The following is a 22,136-nucleotide window of genomic DNA, read 5'->3' as shown; positions in this document are numbered from 1 at the left end:
CTCGCTACCAGGCAGAAACTATTTTTCCCTTATCTCTAATTTTGTTGAAGAGAGAGTATAAGCAATAATAGGAAGGAACAAGGGTTTTTGCTAGCTGAGATAAGGATAGCTATACAGGGAGTTGACTCGCATTGATTTCCTGTACATGTGTGTTACCTTCTAGGTTAATTCTTCTCAAACTAACCTTTTCTCTAGTTCCTGGTCCCCTTTTCCTATTGGCCTCAGTTGCTTTAAGGTATCTGCTTTAGTTTCTCTGCGTTGAGGGCCACAAATGCTATCTAGTTTTTTGGGTGTCTTACCTATCCTCACCCCTCCCTTGTGTACTCTCGCTTTTATCATGTGATCAAAGTCCAATCCCCTTGTTGTGTTTGCCCTTGATCTAAAGTCCACATATGAGGGAGAACATATGATTTTTGGTCTTTTTGGCCAGGCTAACCTCACTCTGAATAAAGTTCTCCAATTCCATCCATTTACCAGTGAATGATAACATTTCGTTCTTCTTCATGGCTGCATAAAATTCCATTGTGTACAGATACCACATTTTCTTAATCCATTCGTCAGTGGTGGGGCATCTTGGCTGTTTCCATAACTTGGCTATTGTAAATAGTGCTGCAATAAACATGTCTCTCCAGATACTTTTAAGATTTTTTTCTTTGTCTAGTTTTCAGAAATTTGCTCATGAGGTGTCCAATTGTGATTTCTTTGGGCCTTCCTTTGCAGGGCTTGCTCAGCTCCTTGAACTTTTAGGTTTATGCCTTTTACTAAATTTTATTATTGTCCCGTAGGTCCCTGAGGCTCTGTGAATTAGTTTTCAATCTATTTTTCTCTCTTGCCCATGTTGGATAACTTCTGTCAATCTATGTTTAAGTTTGCTGAATCTTTTCTGTCTCTATTCTGCTATTGCATATGTCAAGTAAAACTTTTTATTTCAGTTATTGTGTTTTGAAGCTCTAAACTTTCCATTTGATTCTATCTTTTTTCTTTGTCAAGACCTTCTATTTTTTTTCATTAGTTTTTTTTGCTAGTACTGGGATTTGAACTCAGGGCTTTCTGCTTGCTAGGCAGGTATTCTACAGTTTATATCACACCTCTAGCCCTTTTTACTCTGGTTATCTTGAAGATAGGCTCTCACTTTTTGCCCAGGCTGGCCTTGACCATGATCCTCATATTTAAGTTTCCTGCTGTCACTGGGATAACAAGCATGAACCACTGCACAGAGCTATTGGTTGAGCTGGTGTCTCACTATCTTTTTTGCCTAGCTGATCTCAAACTGCAATCCTCCTGATCTCTGTCTCCCAAGTACCTAGAATTGCAGGTGTGAGCCACCATGGCCCAGCTTATTAGTTTTAAGAATATTCATGATTGCTTGTTGGAACACTTTTATAATAACTACTTTTAAATTGTCAAATAATTACTACAACTGTGTCATCCTGGTGTTGACAGTTATTGATTGTCTTCATGCACTCAAGTTGAAAATTTCATAGTTCTTGGTATGATGAATAATTTTATTATATCCTGGACAATTTGAGTATTATTTTATGAGATTCTGGTTCCTATTTAAATCTTCTAGGATAGAAGACAGTAAACCTGTTTAGGTGAAGGATATGTATATTACCCCACTTTTGTGCAATGTGGTCCAAATACACATTTAGTTTCCAAAGCCTTTGCATTACTGCCCAGAAGTTAATGTGAAATCTGGGTGGAATTCCAGACCAGTGTTGAGTTCTGAAGCTTTTTTCTGTGTTGTTTCTGATCAGTTTCACACTTGAGCTGCTCAGCGGCTGCTCAGGATTTCATATGCAATTTTGAAAATGACTGTCTTTAGTTCCCTTTTCTGGATCATCTTCATGTCATTTTGTAGTTGAGGAGAGCAAAGAGTATGACTTTATACATACTGTTCACCTGGAAAAGAGCAGATATAATCAAAATTTTATCTTGCTGAGCCACTCTTTTTCCTGGTCTTTTGGTAAAGGAGAGTGGGCTTTTGAGGGAGGGCATATTTGTCTGTACCTGTTGACATTTCTGGACTGTATGCCTCTCTACTGCTCAGGCCATGATATATAAGAGACAAAACAAGGGCTGGGGTATGGCTCAAGTGGTAGAGCACCTGCCTAGTGTGTGTAAGGCCCTGAATTCAATACAGTTGGGGATGGGGGGACTGACTCTAGGGTGCTTCTTAAGGTTCCCAAACCTTCTGTCCTCCTTTTTCTACATTTTGGAGCCTTCTGATGTTTGCTTTATTGATTTTCCTCATTTTTTTTATTAGTGAGAAGAATAGTGTAGAATGGGCTGATTCTATCTTGTCTGTAACCTCAAGCCCATTGTCAGTTTTGGTTGTTGGTTCTTCCTCTTTTTTTTTCTGCAGCTATATTCATCCTTAGTTAGTTTCATCAAATTCCTTGTCTTTAATAACCATCACAGGTAGTTCTCAAACATCTTCAGCCATGACCATTCTCCTGAACCCCAGACTCACATATTCAACTGCCTTAGTTATCTAATAAATACTCCCAGTACCAAATCCAATTTTTGTTCAAACTTGCTCCTCCCTCATTCCCATCCCTTTAAATAAAAAGCTTATTCTACAAGGTGTTTAGATCATCTTTGATTTCTCTTTCCTCCTACACCAGTCCAATCCATCATTATATCTTGCTGACTCTACCTTCAAAATAAAGCCCAAATCCAACCATTTCTCACCATTTCCACAGGTACTTTCCTGGACCAACCCAGTGTCATCTCTTACCGGAATTGTTGAAATGGCACTCTAGTTGGCTGTCCCGACTCCATTCTTCCCTTCCCTACATTTTGTCCTCTACTTCAAAGTGAGCCTTTGACATGTAACTCAGATCATGCCACACCTTTGTTTAAAAGAAGTACAACTCAGAGTCCTTATCATGCCCCTACCTGAACTGGCCCTGCCATTCCTTTGCCTAGACTTCCTACCAATCTCCTTCTTGCTTGCTGTGCCACACAGTCTTTGTACTGTTCTTAGAACTCAGCAACATTTCCTGATTTTCAGTGTCAGCATTATAGTTGCCATTTCCTCTGCCTGGAATTTACTTATTCCAGACACCCATATGGTCTGGTCCCTCATGTTTGTTTTCAAACATCTACTCATCCGAGAGACCCTCCCTTACCACCCACCCTCTCTCCAAGTGTGCTCGCCTCTCTTTTTCTCTTTGCCCTGGTTTTTCTACTGAGCATTTTCCCCAGTTACCTACTAGTTTGTAACAAACCACCCCAAAACTTAGCGACTAAAAACAGCATGCATTTACTCACAGTTTTGTGAGCTGGAAGATTAGATTCTGGAGCCTCAGCTGGGATGGATTTAAGGGCTGGGAGTGGGCCTCACTTTTTTTCTGTTGTCCAGGTTACTCAGTTCTTCATGTGGATTCTTCATGTGGCTAGCTTGAGATACCTCACAGCAAAGTAATCTCATAGTTGTTGGGTTTCTTAAATGGTGGGTGGCTTCTCCCTTAGACGAAGTGGAAATTGCAGGGCTTTTTTAAAGTTAGATCCAGAACTGATATGAGAATAGTCTGCAACTCAAGGAAAACAGTAAGACCAGTCTACATAGGAGAGAGAAAATAGACTCCAACTCTTGGTGGAAGAATCAACATTCACTTGTAGAGAGGGAAGGAACTCATTGATGATGGCCGTGACTTCCTTTGGAGATTATATGCCACAGCCCCTATGACTGCTTGAAATTCAGATAAGATACATGAGACCAAGAGATTTTCTGTATAATTGACTATCATATATCCATTGCCCAGAACAGTGCCTGCTACATAATAGGTACTTAATTATTTTGTCAATTAATTCTGTTTAAGAGTGAAACTTCAATGATTCCTTACTTAAAAAACCCGAATTACTGTTCCTACAGTTGTTAAGCTCTGCTGATATTTGATTCAACATTGTACTACACTTCTTTAATGTTTATAATTACTATAAACATGTAATTACAAAGAGAAGTTTACAGATTCTACCTGTGGGAAAACATGCACCATAAAAGCATAGAGGTGGAGTCCTTAGACCCCAGTAAAGAGACATATTGCTACTTATACCAACACTTAAAGATACTGCGTGATTGTGATGCAACTCTTCTTCAGAAAGTCATCTTCAGAATCAAAGGGAAATTTTGTTGTTGCCAGTTCAGTCCCTACTCGTTCTGAACCTTTCAAGTGGTCACAAAATTTCTAAGACAATTAATGGAAGCCAAGGAAAGAAGACATTGGGATATTTGTGTGGCAGTAGTAACAACACTGCCTAGCCATTCAAGCCTTCCTTTGAGATATGGGTGGAAATCTCCATGACCCCCACAACTCTTGCATTCGGCATGTGTGCAAAGCCAGCATCATGTGGATAATGCCAAGGTCTGCCACCAGCTCAGGCAGTAACATCTGAGTTCCAGGACAGGTGAACATTGTGAAACGAATCCTGGGGAAACAACTTCATGTGGGGGCAGAGTACCCAGAAACTTTTCATTTCTCAAATGAAAAGTTTATATTTTTACACCTTTGTTCCTGTGGGGCAAGGTTTTGCTGACTTCTGAGATGCCTTCAAGGCATCTTTCCTATTGTCTGGATTCAAAGTACTTGGATTCTTTTCATCGGTGCTAACCTCCTTAACAACTTCACTTTCCTTAGCCCCAACTTCAAACAGGATTCTTCATGGCCAAACAGCAAGGGTTTTTTGTTCGTTTATTCACATGTGCATATATTGTTTGGGCTGTTTCTCCTCCCTGCCCCCCATCCCCTCCTTCTCCACCCCCATCTCCCCTTGCTTCCAGGCAGAATCTGTTCTGCCCTTATCTCTAAGTTTGTTGAAGAGAAAATATAAGCAATAATAAGAAAAACAAAGCATTTTTGCTAGTTGAGATAAGGATAGCTATACAGAGAGATTCCAAGCATTGCTTCCATGTACAAATGTGTTACATCACCAAGTTGATTCATCTCTAACTGACCTTTTCACTAGTTCCTGATCCCCCTCTCATATTGACCTCAGTCACTTTAAGGTTTCTGTATTAGCTCCTTTGCAGTGGGGACATGAAATGCTATCATGTTTTGGGTTTCTTACCTATCCCCATACCTCCCGTGTGTGCTCTCCTCTTATCATGTGACCCAAGTTCAACCACATTGCTGTATTTGCCTTAGATCTAATGTACGCATATGAGGGAGAACATATGATTTTTGGTCTTCTGAGCCTGGCTTACCTCGCTCAGAATGATGGTCTCCAGTTCCATCCATTTACCTGCAAATGATAAGATTTCATTCTTCTTCATGCCTAAGTAAAATTCCATTGTGTATAAATACTACATTTTCTTGATCCATTCATCAGTAGTGGGGCATCTTGGCTGTTTCCATAACTTGGCTATTGTGAATAGTGCTGCAATAAACATGGATGTGCAGGTGCCTTTGGAGTAACCTGTGTTGCATTCCTTTGGGTATATCCCCAGGAGTGGGATTGCTGGATCATATGGCAGATCTATGTTTAGATTTTTAAGAAGCCTCCAAATTTTAAACATATTTTTAAAAAAGTTTTTTTTAATTTTTTAATATTTCCATTCTGCTTTTCACTACGATGCTCACTAAAAATCTATCAAAAAGCATTCAGCAATACATATGCCACAGCCTGAACATTGTGCTGCCTTGAAATTTCCTCTGCCAGATAAACTAGTCCATCTCCTTTAAATTCAGCCTCACACAAAGCCTCAGAGCATGGACAAAATGTAAAGTAGTTATTTGCCACAATGTAACATGAAAGGCCTCTATTGAATTCCCAGTGGAATCCTCATTGGGAATTGAAACCTCATAAATCCATGTGAAACCTCATAAACCAGCTTTTTCTGTACAATCTTATCAGCATTCTGGTCTTCCGAGTTTCTGCCAGAATCACCCATTAAGCTCTGCCCACAGCAATATAAACTTTTCCTAGCTGGCTTCTCCAGACTTTTTCAAATTCCTCCCACAAACCAGTTCCAGAGGTTTTGGAACTACATGGTGAGGTACAGTCACAGCAATGACCTCACTTCTGGTACCAATTTTCTGTGATAGTCAGTTCTTTGTTGTTGTAACAAAATACTTAGCATTCACAATTTAAAAGGAAGAAAGAATTGCTTCGGCTCATGGTTCAGAGCTGGCTCTATTGCTTTTAGGAACGTGATAAGGCATAAAATCGTGGTGGCAGGAGCACGTGGCAGAGAGACCTGCTCACCTCATGACAGCCAGGAAGCAAAGAGAAGAGAGAAGGGGGCTCAGATTCTACTTCCTCCAACTAGGTTTCACCTCCTAAAGGTTGCACCACCTCCCAGTAGTGCCACAGGCTGGCAACCAAGCCTTTAGCATATGAACTAGTTTGTCTCTATCTTTTGTATGCCCTTCTCTCACCATAAGGTGCTCTGTGCTTTCTCAGAACTTTGCAGAGGGTCCCCACCATAAGAAAGTCTCATCAGATGAGATCCCTTTGATCTGGGACCCTCAGCCTCCAGAACCATGATCTGAATAAATCTTTATTCTTTATAAGTCATTTCTGTCTGCAAAATTAAGTTTTAGAAACAAAAAATGGACTAAGAAAGCATGTGTCTGTAACCACAAAGCCATAACTTTTGCGCCTGTGGGAGGCACATCACCCAGGTCTGTACAGGGACCTATCCATACATGTGACTGAGCAGGCCAAGCTTCAAATCTTGAAAGAAGACAAATAACTCTTTCATCCACTTATGTCTTCATTCTTTGAATACTTAACTATGGTTGTCAGTTATGTGGCAGGTCCTACTTCAGATCATGAGATAACATTTCGATTGAAACAGACACAATGTCTACAGTTCAGTTGACCTTTGAAACAGTGTTCTCAAAATTTGAAAACTTACCTTCAATAAAATTGAAAATATACTTAGCTAAAAATATTGAATAATGAAAGTGTTAATTTTATTCACCTTAAATAAACAACAATACAAATTATACAACTGAAAAAAACCACCCTGGAGGCTTTGGAAACACCAGCAGTAGGGACTTACCGCACTTTCCAGTTCTTGCTGGAGATAGCCTATGTAATAGCTCAGAACAAACCGAGCCATTCTGAGTTCACGCTCCAGCTTGCCCACTAACATATAACTTTGGGCAAGTTAGTCCCTGTGTGCTTCAATTTCCTCCTCTGAAAGCTGGAGGAACAAGAATCCCTTCTCAAAGAATACTAAACTATTAGAATTGCATTTGTCATATTCAAAGTTCAATAAATAGTAGTTCTTATTATTTCTATATCTGGTTTCAAAATTGTTATTATTTCTACCTAAGTTTTTGCACACAGGACTGATACCCTTTGACCTGATTAAGCCTCAGGATTCTTGAAGCAGTTGGAGGTGGAGTAGGGGAACTCTGGAGGAAGATATTAGATTGCCTGCTCATAAGGACAGATGAAAGTTCAAGAGATTTAAATATTTTAAAGATTTGATATTTACTCAATTGCAGGTTATGCCTATAACATATCCAGTTTGATTTGGAGAATATCACTAGTAAAATAATAATCATGCTTTCTTACTGTTCACAGACAATTAGTTAATATTTTAACATAGTTTCTTCTACTCTTTCCATGCCTATATAAATTATACATTAATTTTTCATACTAAATATGCGATTTTTGTTCCATTTTTCTGTTATATGTGATGAGCATTTCCACACACTTAAAAAACCATCAACACATTTTAAATGTCATTATAATATTCCATCAAATGGCTATGCAATTTCCCAATGATCTCAAATTAAGCATTTAAAGTATATTCATTTTAATTATTATTTAAAATATCACAAAAATATGTTTATAAATTTTTATCCCTGTTTCTGATCATTTCCTCAAGTCAGTTGCCTATTAGTGAAGTTACTTGATAGAATTTAGTCTATAGTACATGCGGTCCTTGCCAGCAATTAGGCAAGAGAAAGAAATAAAAGACATCCAAATTGGAAAGGAAGAAGTGAAATGGTTTGTGTTTGCTAATAACATGATCTCGTATATATAAAACTCTAAAAGAACTGTTAAGTTCTTTAACCAACTAAGCAAACGATCCGTGTACTACCAAAAAATGATCTGTACACGAAACAAAAAGAAAAGTACAAATAAGTAGGAGAATATTCTATTGTCATGAATTGTAAGGTTTGTAAATGCTACAATGTATCCTCACCCAGCATAACAAATAAAAGCAAAAAATAAAAGGCAAAAAAAAGAACTTTTATTTGTGCTATAGTCATTTGGCCCCTTTATTTGGGTGTTACCCTGCTTAAGGGCCATGAAGTGCTGGAACCTTTGGCTATCCTTCCTTTGACTGTATTGGTAAATAACAAACAGTCTCAATCTTAAAAGGGTTTGTTGGCCTTCTACCAGCAGAATCTGTCAGGCTGGGCCTAGCCTTGTGCTTGACACGTATTTCACCTGTGGAGCCCATTCCGCACTGCAGAGCGGTGGTTTTATTGCCTGCCACTGTACTCTAAGGGAATGAGGCAGAAAGCCTCGTGCATCATCTAAATCCAAGAGGCTCTAAGAATCCATCTTTTTTTTTTTTTTTGAGGATGAGGAGAACTTCTTTATTTCTACTTTATTTTTTTCTATTTCATTTTTATTATCATATTATTGTTGTACTAGGGATACATTGTAACATTTACCAAAGTTCTTCTTACAATGTATCATAGTTGAATTCATCTCCTCCATCATTCTCCTTTATCTCCCTCCCCCCCATGCTTGGAACAGTTTCAACAGGTGTCATTTTTCCATTTTCATACATGAATACAATAATATTTGCATCATATTCACTCTCCTTTGTCCTTTCCTTATATCCTCCCCCCTCCCACTGTACCAACTCCCCAGATAGGACGTATTTCACTTTCTTGGTCTCGGTTTTTGAAAAAAAGGCATTTTTGTTTGATATCTGTCAGAGAAGATGGGAAAGTGAGTGGAAAATGGCTTGGGAGTAGTGGCTCTTCCCAAGCCTTCTAGGCTGTCATGCTCTAGAAGGATCATGAGGCATTCTGACAAGACTTAGATCTAGCATGGCCTATGTGGATCCATGCAAGGTGACTGGAGCATCATGATACAGCCATTCCTCTGTACTGTGCAGGTAAGGAGTCTTGGAATTCTGTCTAGACCTGTTTTCAACTTACAGAGTTTTGAGAAAACATTAGTGTCCAACAGGCCACTCCCTTCACTATATACAAGAAGATCAATAAAAAACTCACACCTCTAACAATTCTTCTGTTGCCAAGGAGATCCTAAATGTCATGGACCAGATCCTTCTGTGGCTTTGAGCCTTACCATGGCCCACAGAGCAAGTGCACAGTGTCACACCAAGATTACTACATCATATTCATTGGCCTCATGAAGGCCTCTGACACTCAGTAACGGTATTGAGTCTTAGTGTGCCTTGAGGACGGTTAGGACTTATCTTTAAGGAGCAAGGCACATGTAGTTTAGTGTACTAATGTGTTACCTGAAACATTGTTTGGTCACAAAACAGCGAAACAGGACTAATGTCCCATTGAAGTGCCATCCTTATTAGGTATGTTTATTTCAGTCTTGTTTCTTCAGAGCTAAAAGCTAGTGTGAAATGTTTCTTGTCCTCTGGGAAACTCTACAAGCCCAGAAGTCTAGTCTAAAAGGTCCCAAAGGCTCCTCTGCTAGCTGCATACTAAACCTCTCCCACAGGAAGAGGTTGCCTGCTGATCAAAAGCCTGAACAAAACCAAATTATCATTCCACATGAGTGAAGAAAACAACTCCCTATATACAGCCTGGATTCGTTTGCTAGGGCTGTCCTAACAAAATACCACAGAATAGGTTGTTTAAACAATAAAAATGCATTGTCTCGGAGTTCTGGAAGCTACAAGTTCAAGATCAAGGTGTCAGCAGGGTGGAACCTCTGAGGGCTGTGAAGGAAAGGTCTGTTCCAGGGCTCTCTCTCCTTAGCTTGTACTTGGCTGTCTTCTCTAAATGTTTCCTCCCATCATTTTCTTTCTGTGGGTATCTTTGTGCCCAAATTTCCCCTTTTTTATAAGGACATTAGTTATATTGGATCAGGTCCCATCATAATAACCTCACTTTAACCTCTGTAAAGACTCTCTGTCCAAATAAGGTCACATTCTGAGACACTGAGGGTTAGAACTTTAATAAAGAGTTTTGAGGGGCCACGATTCAACTTTTTCCCACTTTTTCTGTCACCTGGAGCTGTTCCTTGGTTTGGCTAACTTGGCAGTACTCAGTACTCTTTTTTCTTTTTTGCTGTGCTGGGGATCAAACCCAGGGCCTGTGCATGTTAGGCAAGCACTGTGCCACTGAACTACATCCCCAGCTCAACGCACACTTAGACCAAGAGGTTAGAAGAACAAAACATGAAGAAACACATTTTTGTGACTCTGAAACCCAAAGAAGAGTACCGATACAGTTTTAGACTCCAGTTTCCCTGGCAGGTATGTAGCTGGTTGGTAGAACATTTGCCTAGCATGACACCCTAGGTTTCACCTGTCCCCAGAACTGCAACAAACAAACAAAGAAACAAACCAGATTCTTAAAGAAACCAACCAGATTCTTGAAGAACCCACTAATTCCAAACTTTATTTATTGTTTTCTTTTTTATTGTTGTGCTGGGGGTATATTGTGTCATAAAGTGACTTTTTGTTTGTTTAAGATAGTTATATAAGGAGTTTCGTTATAACATTTCTATTTAAATCCTGTGATTTAACCACAGATTACTGGAAAATAATATCGATCACGTTCTGGAGTAACATTAAGACAATTTATATAAAATGTGGGAATAAGCGAGATGATTGCATATTTTTTACAGTGCTGGGGATTAAACTCAGGGCCTTGCATATACTAGGCCTTTGGTTTTATGAGGCAGGATCTCACTACATAGCTCAGGATGGCCTTGAACTCACTATGTAGCCCAAGCTGGCTGCAAACTTATACTCCTGCCTCTGCCACCTGAGTGCTGGGATTACAGACATGTTACACCACACCTGGCTTGCATGACCCTTTTTTTATGATACCGGAGTTTGAACTCAAGGCCCTGTGCTTGCTAGGTGGGTACTCTACCATTTGAGCCACGCCCCCAGTTCATGACCTTTTAATACTGTTAGGCAGCACAGCCCAACAATCTCAGCTAAGGTTCAGCTGACTCTGAACATGGAACTTGCTTCACATACAATTTACTATTGACCTAGGCCAAGATAGTTTATAAATCTGTAAAGTTAGAGGTTAATTTATAGAAACTAGCAAAATATGATCATTTTCTATGCCCAGTAGAAAAGATGCTCCCAAATTTTGTGGCTTAACCAGTTTTTGTATCCATAGTAGCAAGCTTATGTCATTCTTCTTTTTTAACTGATTAAATAAAGCCCCACTTCTTAAATCCTCTTGAACCAGCTTTGTCAATTTTTAGGCTTTCTCATGAAGTAAATCAGTATTTGTTGCTGGCTCAGTCATTGTCAATTTGTATGAAAATTATATTTTTAAAATATTTTTGAAAATTTGTATTTGGTAGTCTCCTTTGTCAAGCAAAGTTTTCTTATCAACTAGGAGGTAATAGTCTATCTACACTGCAGAACATTGTTAAAAGCAAGCATAGATAGGAAATTTCAGAACTGAATTTTATTCCTAGTAGCAAAGAGGAAGAATATGACACATTTGATAAGAATATTAACAGGAGGTATAAGCATGGGTTTTATAAACATTTGGAGAAATGAAAAGTTTGGAGTCATATCAATTTAGAATTGAAATACTGGGCCTGTTTATAAATTTCAAGATCCTAATTTATCTTTCTCATTGGATAGTTTTAAAGTGTTTGATTAAATTTGTGCCTCTGGTGACCTGAATGTCTGATTGTATAGTTGTCTTTGCTGACTGCTAACGAGACTGTATAGTTTGCATTAGGAATTTTGTTCTTCACTTTCTGACTCCAATAGCTAACTTTTTATTGGCTTTTACCAGGCTACATCTACTGGTTTTTCTGTTTCCATTGGGTTTTATATTGGTACTGCGGTTTGATCTCAGGGCCTCACGCTTGCTAGGCAGGTGCTCTACCAGCCCTCCACTGAAGTTTTTCTTAAGTTGTGCCAAATATGTAGCATTGCTGGGTGAATGTGGTCTTCTTAGTCCTTTGTCCATATAATATGCTGTCATCTAGACATTCTGAAGCCAATTAGTATATGAAAAATATGTAGCATGTATGAATTTAGATCTCGACTCCTCAAGAAATAATATCCCTAAATACTTTTGGACAGTCACTGTCATAGTACAGTTAATGACTTGTAAACTTGAGGACCCTTCACTTACATGGGTTCTGCACACATCCCAGGGAGGGGGGCTAGCAATTTTGTCTTCATAGTTTTATGTAAGTTTTCTTTAGAGGACCCAATCCACATTGTAGAAACGTCAGAACCTACAAGTCCTGGATTTTTCCCGTACTTAGAGTGAACTCTAAGCATCTTAGAGTTGGCATCATTTCTTAGATGCCATTCTCAGCACTGTAAGAATTAGGGCATTCACAAAAGAGGGGATAGAGATGTTTTTTCCTCTGTGATTCACTTTTGTATCCTGGTATGACAATGTGCTGTACAGTTGGGCGTTTGTGGCAGGGAAGCGAGGAAGTGGGAATTGCACCAAACCTAGCAAGAAGCTCTGAGAGATTTGTCTAGGATGAGCCTGGATTTTGTTCACTTTGTTAGAAACTAGGGGACAGGGAGAGGGTCCAGTGGTAAAGAAATCCACTCATAAGTCCCAGGGGCTGTTGGGTCTGTTAGGAGTTGGCCATCTATATAATATTAACCATTTTTAAAGATTTTGGAAATATTATATATCCTTTAATACTTTTGTCTTGAAGCATCCATTATTTTAGCCACATCTTTTCTCCTACTATTTTGAAATTATTTTTAAACTATATAAATATTGATGAGTAGCAATTATGTAAGTCAGGATCTTCTCCATGTCAGATGGGGTGCTTGTTTTTGGTGTACATGGGAAGAAGTAACTAACTGACTCTTTCATTTAGCATGGGTGAAATGGGAAATAGCTCTTTTCATTTTTAAGTAAAATCCTAAGAATGAAAACAGATTTCCTAACACTCTGGTTAATTTTGTGGTTTTAATTTTATCTGCTTGTCCCTTTTCTGAAAAGTATTGAAATGAATATGTAGAAATGAAAATTCTACTAGAAAAAAGGAGTTTTAATCCAGAAACTGGACTAAATATAGTTTCCCTTGGAACTGCCTGGATACAAAAAGTTACTAGAATTTTGTTTTTATTTTCTATTCTTAAGGCCATTCACTCCTTTTTTTTTCTTTTTTTTTTTTTGGCAGTACTGGGGTTTGAACTTTGGGCCTCCCAGTTGCTAGGCAGGTGCTCTACCACTTGAGCCACATCCTCCAGAACTTTTTTTAGTTTAGTTATTCATTTTTTATTATTGTTGTACTGGAGGTACATTGTGGCATTTATAAAAGTTCTTACAATATATCATAGTTGAATTCACCCCCTCCATCATTCTCCTCTATCCCTCTCTCCCGCAATTCCCAGAACTGTTTCAACAGGTCTCATTTTTCCCTTTTCATACGCAATATTTCCACCACATTCACCCTCCCTCACCTACACCTTTTCCTTATATCCTCCCCCTCCCATACTTTAGTTATTTTTTGGGTAGGGTCTTTCTTTTGCCTAGGGTTGCCTCCTGACCTCAATTCTCCTACCTAAGGCCTCTCATGTAACTGGGATAACAGACATGAATCACAATGCCCAGCTTGTTTGTTGAGATGGGGTCTTCCTAACTTTCTGCCCAGGCTGGCCTCAAACTGTGATCCTCCTGCTTTTTGCCTCCAGAGTAAAGGGGATTACAGGTGTGAGCCACCATATCAAGCCAGGACACTCATTTTGATATTTTCTTAATTTTTCTCTGCTCCCCATCCCCATTCGAGTTAGAAGTTTGTTTCCATTGTAATTTTTCTTTTATACCAACTTCAAAATATCTAGTATATCTTTTAAAACGTTTTGTTCTGTGTGTTGTTACTATAACATTGTATTGCAATTACTTTCTTTTTTTAATCTATCCCACCAAACTGGGAACTTAATCCTTTTTCATCTTATTACCTAGTATAGCGCCTAACCTACAGGGTTATTCATGAATTTTTTATAAGAATGAATGATAATGTTGTCAGACAGTCCAGTATGATATCATAGACTATGTAGCAAATCCACATATACATGAGAGGAAAAATATACCAATTGTAACAGAAGGAAGAAGGAAAATAACACATGATTGAATACACATTACACACATGCACTCAAAAAGCTGACTAGGAAGTCAGATCACTAACAGACAAATATTTTTTACTTGATCTAAATTAAGCCTCCTATCAACAACAATAAATAAGATACCTTATGGTAAGAGCAGTTGCAGACTAGAGGAGTGGCTCAAGAGGTAGAGCATCTGCCTGGCAAGCACAAAGCCCTGAGTTCAAACTCCAGTACCATCAAAAAAAAAAAAGAGCAATTGGAAAAAATAGTGCTTATAACTTGATTATGCATAATTTTCAATGCTTTTAAAATTATTAGAACTGATCAATAGGTGGTGAAATAGAACCCATAAAAGCTACTTGAAAGTGTGAGAAGCAATGTTGGCTCAAAAAATCATTTGCACTTTAAAAACACCTTCCAATTCTCTTCTTTGCTACTATTAACAGAACTGACCTCACTGTGATAGCTTCTGAGGTGACACCTCAAAGGTTTGTACTTTACACTATTTGTTGCCTGAGCTCATTTAGTCTCCTCACGTTGTGAGTCAGAGTGGGCCCTGGGTGACCAAAGGAACGCAGTAGAAGTGACTCTGTGTAGCTTCTGAGGCTTACACCATAAAAGGCCTTGCAGCATCTGCCCTGGTCTCTTGGAGCACTTACTCTTGGAGCCCTGAGTGCAATGTAGGTTACCCAACTACCTTAAAGCCACTTTAGGTAGAGATGATGGCATAAAGAGGGCTTGAGATTTCATATATAATAATTCCTGGCCAGCGCCCCAGCCATTGGAGTCATCCAGAGGAGGCTCTGATGTACTGTGGAATAGAATTGATTGAGTTCTTGCTGTTGAGTACTGATTAAAATGCAGATTCATGAGCAGAAGAAAAAATTGTTTTAAGTCATAAGTTTCAGGTGGTTGGTTATGCAACTGGAATACTCCTCCCCTTCCTTCCTCCTTTACTGGAAGTGAAGTGTTTCCTCGGGTGGGTGCAGAGTGAGCTAGGACACGTCCGGTCAACTCAAGCATGGGCCCATTTTCTAACTTATGTTGCGGGGATAATTGTCTTGTTCATGTCATAAAGATACACTGCTTCAGGACTGTCATCTGAGAAGTGACTACGTCACTTCTGTGGTCAAGACACAGAGGACCCAGAACCATCTCTAGAGCTTGTGGCTAGGCGTAAACCCACAACCCACCATTTTAATACAGATAAATATATACTTTAAGCTGGACATGTAGAACAGCCTTCTACAGAAAAGAGGTCACAAGAGTACAAATAAAGAAGGGGGCCAAGCAGAAGGAGCAACCAACCTCTGCCTGGACTTCACAGGGTTGCTGCTGCTAGCATATTCCTTTTCAGGACCTGCTCTCCCCTCGCATTTGCAATATGGAGCTCATTCCTGAAGTTGTAGCCACTAGACCATGGGAGCACATTGACCCAGAGCCAATCCATTATTGACTGCCCAGCAATTTATCTGATCATCTCCAGTTGATAGACTGAATTAACATAAAGGCTATAGCATGCACCTGGACAGAAAGGCCAGGAGTGGTATAGTTGCCAGCCATGAGTGGCAAAGAGCTAGTTTGCACAAAGTAGTGAAGAGAATTCATGGAGGGAGGAGAAAAGGAGGGAGAAAAGGAGAGAGAGAGAGAGAGAGAGAGAGAGAGAGAGAGAGAGAGAGAGAGAATATGAGAGAACTAGCACTAGCCTTCAGAGAGAGAATCAGTGCCAGCTCTATTCATTGCTTTTCTAATCCCCAGTTTTAAATTTAATTTACTTTGTTTTATTGAATTTTGGGTGAGTGAGGCTGATGATAGAATGGGAATTCATAGAAAGGGGGCTTTATCTTCACTATTATTTAAGGATTCCCTGAAAGGATCGCTGTTGGATATATGCTTGTTTCAGGTTGGATTTTCTCATTAATGCATATTTCAAAACAATGGGAGTTTTTGCTTCTCTAAAACTAGTTTTGTTGTATTGTTTGTTCATGAAGAGGAGCGTTATCACAGTGGGACAGAACTCCCATAGGCATCAGAAGGCTGAAACACATGCTCCTCTACTTTTTTATCTGTAATGAATTAAGAGGAACAAATTTAAAGCAGGAGTAGGCACTGGGCAACATAGGCTCGGGGTTTTTCTTGTCCTTGCTCTGTCACCTTCATTGTGACCACAGACAAGTCCCTGAATCTGTTTGAATCTCTGTCTTGTCCGCTGCACTATGTGGTCATCAAAGTTTTTAACATTTTATGAATAGAAAATGTCTAATGAGGATCAAATCCAAAATCATCCTCACAGAAATTTCATTTCACTCTGAAGAAGAAAAACAGGTGCACTGGGTGAAGATTTTATTGCCTAATATATGGAACTAAAATTTACAGCAATTTCCAATACTTATGCACTGTACTTTTCTTCCTAGTTGTGCAATAAAGGCAGGAAGTGAAAAGGGGAACGTTGTTTATGCTCATGTTAAGGCAGAGGCTACACACTAGATACACACTAGATGTTAAGGGTGGGAAGTAAAAAACAAAATTTGTACCTGAACTTGGCTGCATTTGATGTCCTACAAAGATGTCAAAATACTGTACCTCAGAGAAGCCAACTTACCAGGTCTACTACATCAGCAACACATGTGTATTGTAGTAAAGTTCGACCCAAGTAGAACAAATGTTAATATTTTAATATCCTCAGACCAACACTATACCATTTGCTTTGAACAGATCTGATTGTTTATATGGCAGTGTTTATATCCTCCACTAGGCTATAAACTGCTTGAGTTTCAAAAACCCCTTTGCCATAACTTCACGTGTCCCCCACTCCCACCCTTTGTTCACTTTCTTTGGGAAGAAATAGCAAAAGAGGTCTAAATGCTTCCTTCACTACCATACACGCCAACATTTCGTTGAGCACCTAGCATGGACTTGGGCCAGGCTAGGGGACTCAAAGTTACATGCCCTTTTATTATATGCTTTTTGGTCTCAAGAAATTAACAGTTTTAATACGGAGACAATACCGATTAATTATTTTACTGAGTACATACGCAATTTCAGAGCGATGCCTGAAACTTTTAAGAAAGAGCAAAAAAGAGTTAGGGGAGTTGTGGGGGAAGGTTCCTAAGAGGTGCTCTGGCCAGATGTGGGGTGGATGGGAGGGTGATGACGGGAGGAATGAGGAATACGAATTTCTGGGCCATCCTGTGTCAGCAGAAATTCCTGTACCTTCGCGACTTGCGTCATACAAGAAATCTAACATACAAGTAGGCATCCCTTCCGCGCCTAGAATTTGGAATCTGAGAACAAGGGGCAAAACGTTCTGAAGCCAAGTCCAACCTCCCACTTGCCTGAGAGCCCCACGCATTTCCAGGAGAGGCGGGGCTGGGGGCGGGACAAGACAGAGCTGGGGGCGGAGTCCACTGTATATGCTGCACAGCCGACTTACCTCGCCGCTGGCTGATGCAGGAGCTGGGCGGGGATTGGTGTGTGAGTACGTCAGTCAGCTTGTGTTCGTAGGTTGCGCAGAGCAATTCTCCGGGCTTTGATTGGTTCAATGAGTGCTAAGCGATCATTGGCTACAGAGGGTAGTCAGGGAGACTGAGGGGAAAAGAGGAAGGGGCGTAGGGCCTGGCGGGCAAGGCTGCGGGCAGCTAGGCGGCACTGCTGGCGGTGTCGGGAGAGCTGCGGGGCCGGGACGCCCAGGGTTCACGTTTTAGTTCTGGAGGTTACTGAGCGAGTGGGTCAATCCGCGAGACCCGCAGGCCAGGGCCATGGGCTGCTTCTTCTCCAAGAGGCGGAAGACTGAGAAGGAGTCACGGCCTGAGAACGAGGAGGAGCGGCCCAAACAGTACAGCTGGGACCAAAGAGAGAAGGTAAAATCTTGAAGTCAGCCCCTGATCTCAGCCTTCTCGAGCGGCCCCGCGAGGGTCCCATAGGGTCCCGGGAGCGCGGAGCGGGCGGACTCAACAACTGCTTTATCTTTCTGCAGCGCGGAGAGTTGAGTCGGGATGCCCGACTTTCTTAGTGACGGGGGCGTCCCAGAGGGCTGTGAAACCCTGAAAGGGGACTTAGAGTTCATGGTCCAGGTAGATGGACCCCCGGGGGCTTTCCCTGGGCTTCGCGCTCTGACTTGCACTGACTTTCCTTCAGAGCACACACTCTGCGGAGGGAGGGAGCCGAGAATGCGCTGAATCTCCAGTCCCATTTCCCTGGCAGCGCCCAGCGGGGTTTGGTCCAGTGGTCGAATTACACACACAGGGGACTGATTCTCATCTTTTTCGCGGCTTCTGTTCCGTGGCTGTTTCTCTTTTGTCTGCCCTCCTCGGCAAATCTGGTTGGTGCCTCATGGTCTAATCCACTGCTGAATTTTCTCAATTACTTAGTGGACTGTTTCATGTTCACCTTTGCTCTTCCTCCTCTTCCAGTTACCAGAAAGAAATAAGGAAAGTCGAGTGAGTCTTGGCAAGTGTATTAAGACGGTAAGGTGAAAGTACCCGGCATAAACCAGGCACTATCTTCTTAGCATATGAATGAAAACGCCCTTATGTTCACTTTTACATATAGCCAGAAACTAAAAGGCTTTGAAAATGTCCCCTAGTCTTGCACAAAACACACTTAGTCATACATTTCATAATGTTCCCTCTTCCTACAGAGTTGTTCACTAGGGCTTTGTAAAATTGCTTAGTGAAATACTTCAAGAGACTTACAGATTGTTTTTCTCTTCCAGACAAGTGTCAGATTTTAAGATGAGTGCTATAAACAGTTAATTCTTGCTTTATACACTGTATCTTTACACCAAGAAACTTTGTAGTAAGTTTATTGTTAAAGTTTTGATATTCCAGACCTTCCTGTATGATTTCCAGTCCCCAGCAGAATTTATTCATGTCAACTAGATTCTCCAAGTGCCAGATTTAAGAAATTAGAAGCTTTATGTAGAATTCTCAGGCTGTCTTTCTGCCTCTAGTCCCCAGACTCTTCTTGGGTCTCGTGTTAGATTTATTCCCTTTTATCCATACTTGATAGCAGCATTTTATAATATAGGAAAGGAAATTATTGTGCTTTTTGTTGTACTGTACATTAATACCTATCAAAGTTATTTGGTGGTGGGTTTTGAAAGTTTCATTTCCCTTACCCTTAGGATATCTAACAATCTTGAACTGTTTGCCACAGAGAAAGTTGTGTTTTTATTGTTTTAGCTGTTTGTTTTACAGGAGCAAACTAAATTGCTTTTCATTTTACAATACTCTTGGTTGCTGCTGACTAATTGTTTCACAATAAATTATCTCAGGATAACCTTTATTAACATAAATTTCAGGTTAGTTGGGATGTGTTCTTTGATTTTCTTCTTTTTTTCCTTCGCTAAGTGGAGGCATTGAAAAAGAAACAGAATACTGGACACCAACATCTAAGGTTTTCCCTCCAAAATGAGCATGCAGTAAATTTTCTATTGTATAGAAACAGAATATTTTTGAGAACATTACCAGGTACTGTAGTTATAGGGATGTGAGTGATGTTGTTGGGTATGTAAAATAAGCTCACATTTCTGTGTGTAATAAAAATTAAAACCCCTTTGTGTGTGTGGTGCTGGTCAAATCTAGGGCCTGGTGCATGCTAGGCAAGCCTGTATCCCCAACTGGCAAATACTGTTTTAAAGTTAGATCAGAAAATTACCATTCAACTTGTAAGACTTTAGATATAAAAACCAAAATGAGTTGCCTGAAGTTTCCTTTCAACTTTGAAAAGTGGTTTTTAAATTTTCCTTAGGTCATATAATCAGAGTAACTTTTATTGAGGGTTACCCCTTGGGTTTTGGGTTTTTAGTTTGTAATTGGGTCAGTCTTTGGGGACTAAAGCAGGGAAAAATTGCCTCAATTAGAAAGAATGTTTGGGGATTAAATGTTGTCATGGCAACTGATATACAGTAATCAACAGTGGAAGAAGTTAATTTTCTGTTGCTTTGAATTTTGGAAAAGAATAAGAAGAAATAAGAATAAGAAAAGCTTACTAAACAATCAGTATACTGACATGGGAAATATTTTTTGGATTATAGGATCTGCATTTAAATGATTTGGAAAAAATGGTTTTATCCTTGTTTTCTGTATGCTGCTATGCAATTTATTCAATATATATGTATTCAGAACCAAGGAAGACCCAAAATTATAATGCTTACAGATGTTTTGGAGTTAAACTAGGAAACATTTAGATAAAAGTCAAGTGAGGATGAAGTGGTACAGAAAAGCATTTTTCATTTTCCAGTTCTTTATGCCAATATTTCCTTCTAAATAACAAAAATGAGGATAGAGAACACTACATCATTTTCCAAATGATGGACTAAGTAAAAGTTGGATCTGAGTTTGAAGAATACATCTTGTATCTGTTACATTTGTCTCATACTCAATAAAACTAATACTAAACAAAAGCCTCATACCAGACATTCAAGTATCTGTTGCATAATTTTGGGTAAAGCAGCCAATGTCTGCATTTTAAGTTCCTTGCCTGTCAAGGAAGACAGTGCTAAAGATTTCTCTATTACTTAGTAAGACAAAGGCCTGGCCTGAAGAAGAGAGGTTAGACAGTAATGATCATCTCTAAGGACAGAACTTAGAACTTAAAGTAGATCATAATTCCCATAGTTGTTCATCAGTGTAAGGAGTGGCTTTGTGAGGAACTGAGCTCTGTGTTAGAATGTTCAGAGGTTGGAGAGTGACATACTAGAAAAAAGTATCTGCACTGAGTAGGAAGCTAAATGCATTTTTACCATCCATTTAAATATGTATTCTAGTTATCCATTCCTGTATACTAAACCACCCCAAAACTTAATAGTTTAAAACAGTGGCAAGTATTTATTTTGTTCACAACTCTGCACTTTGTGATGGCTAAGCAGTTGACTTTGCTCAAGGTGGCATCAACTGTGGCATCTTGCTTGGGGGATGAAGGATCTACCCTCCAGGTAGCTTGCTTTACCACACAGCTGACTGGCAAGTTGATGCTGGCTTTCATCTGAGAACTTTACTGGGGCTGAGGGCCAGATGTTCTCCATGTAGCCTGGGCTTCGCCGCACCATGATGGCTGGGGTCTAAGGGCCAGTGGCCCAAGAGAGATTGGCAGAAGCTGAGTGATTTTTCTTTACCAGCTGCTACTTTTTCTTTAAAGTTTTTTTTTTGCAGGTTCGATTTTCATTAAAAGTAAATTCCATTTTTCTATCTTAGATTACCACAGGAATTTAACTGAGGAGACAAATTTTTTTTTCTTTTTTATGGACATAAATTTTAACAAAAAATTTGCATTCCTGCTCAGTAAAAGAATACAATGTTCACATTTGTTTTCTGTTAAAAAAAATAATACTTAACTAGTCCAGTAGTTGTAGGACATTAAATTAATATCAGATTGATTCCAACCCCTGAAAATTTTCTTTGATTTTGAAACTATATCCATACCTTTTAAGGATTGTAGTAAGAAATACAGCCTAAATTAAGTTCACTTCATAAATGGGTCTTATGTAAAAGTAATTAAATTTATGACCTTTCTATGCTCGTGGTTTTGAGAACTGGAAACTTTTGCAAAATCATTGTGGGTCTAAGCTTCAGATTGCTTCTTATTACTTACTGAAGAACTTTTAAGAATTGTTGACAAAATGCAGCAGCATAAATTCTTACTTTTTCCTTTGAAGACCAGGTTGACAATCCAAATAATTTTATACTACAAAACTATTAGCTGTAGAATCTTTAGATAAAGGATCAAGTTCTCCCTGTGAACTAGGAAGACTGGAATGTCCAGAGAAAATACTGAGAAGAGTAGTAAATTACATGTAACTCCTCAGCAATGGCAGCTGTCAATGAAATGAATGTTTGTCAAATTCATATTATGTTGAGGTCTAACCGCTCATGTGGCT

General features: G+C 39.5%; 1 protein-coding gene across 2 annotated transcripts in view; it reads left to right on the top strand.

Moving 5' to 3' along the window:
- The first annotated feature begins 17,816 nt into the window (after positions 1-17,816).
- Positions 17,817-22,136, top strand: part of Rp2 (RP2 activator of ARL3 GTPase) — a 30,073-nt gene continuing 25,753 nt past the window's right edge. For both annotated transcript variants that reach the window (XM_074064030.1, XM_074064029.1), the window contains exon 1: positions 17,817-18,117. In XM_074064030.1, the coding sequence (XP_073920131.1) occupies positions 18,016-18,117 (102 nt within the window). In that variant the 5' untranslated portion in view covers positions 17,817-18,015. The remainder of the gene's footprint in view (positions 18,118-22,136) is intronic.

This window comes from Castor canadensis, chromosome X, assembly GCF_047511655.1.
Source record: "Castor canadensis chromosome X, mCasCan1.hap1v2, whole genome shotgun sequence".
Taxonomy (NCBI): domain Eukaryota; kingdom Metazoa; phylum Chordata; class Mammalia; order Rodentia; family Castoridae; genus Castor; species Castor canadensis.
The sequence above is the reverse complement of the archived record's forward strand: the minus strand, read 5'-3'. Positions and strand labels throughout refer to the sequence as shown.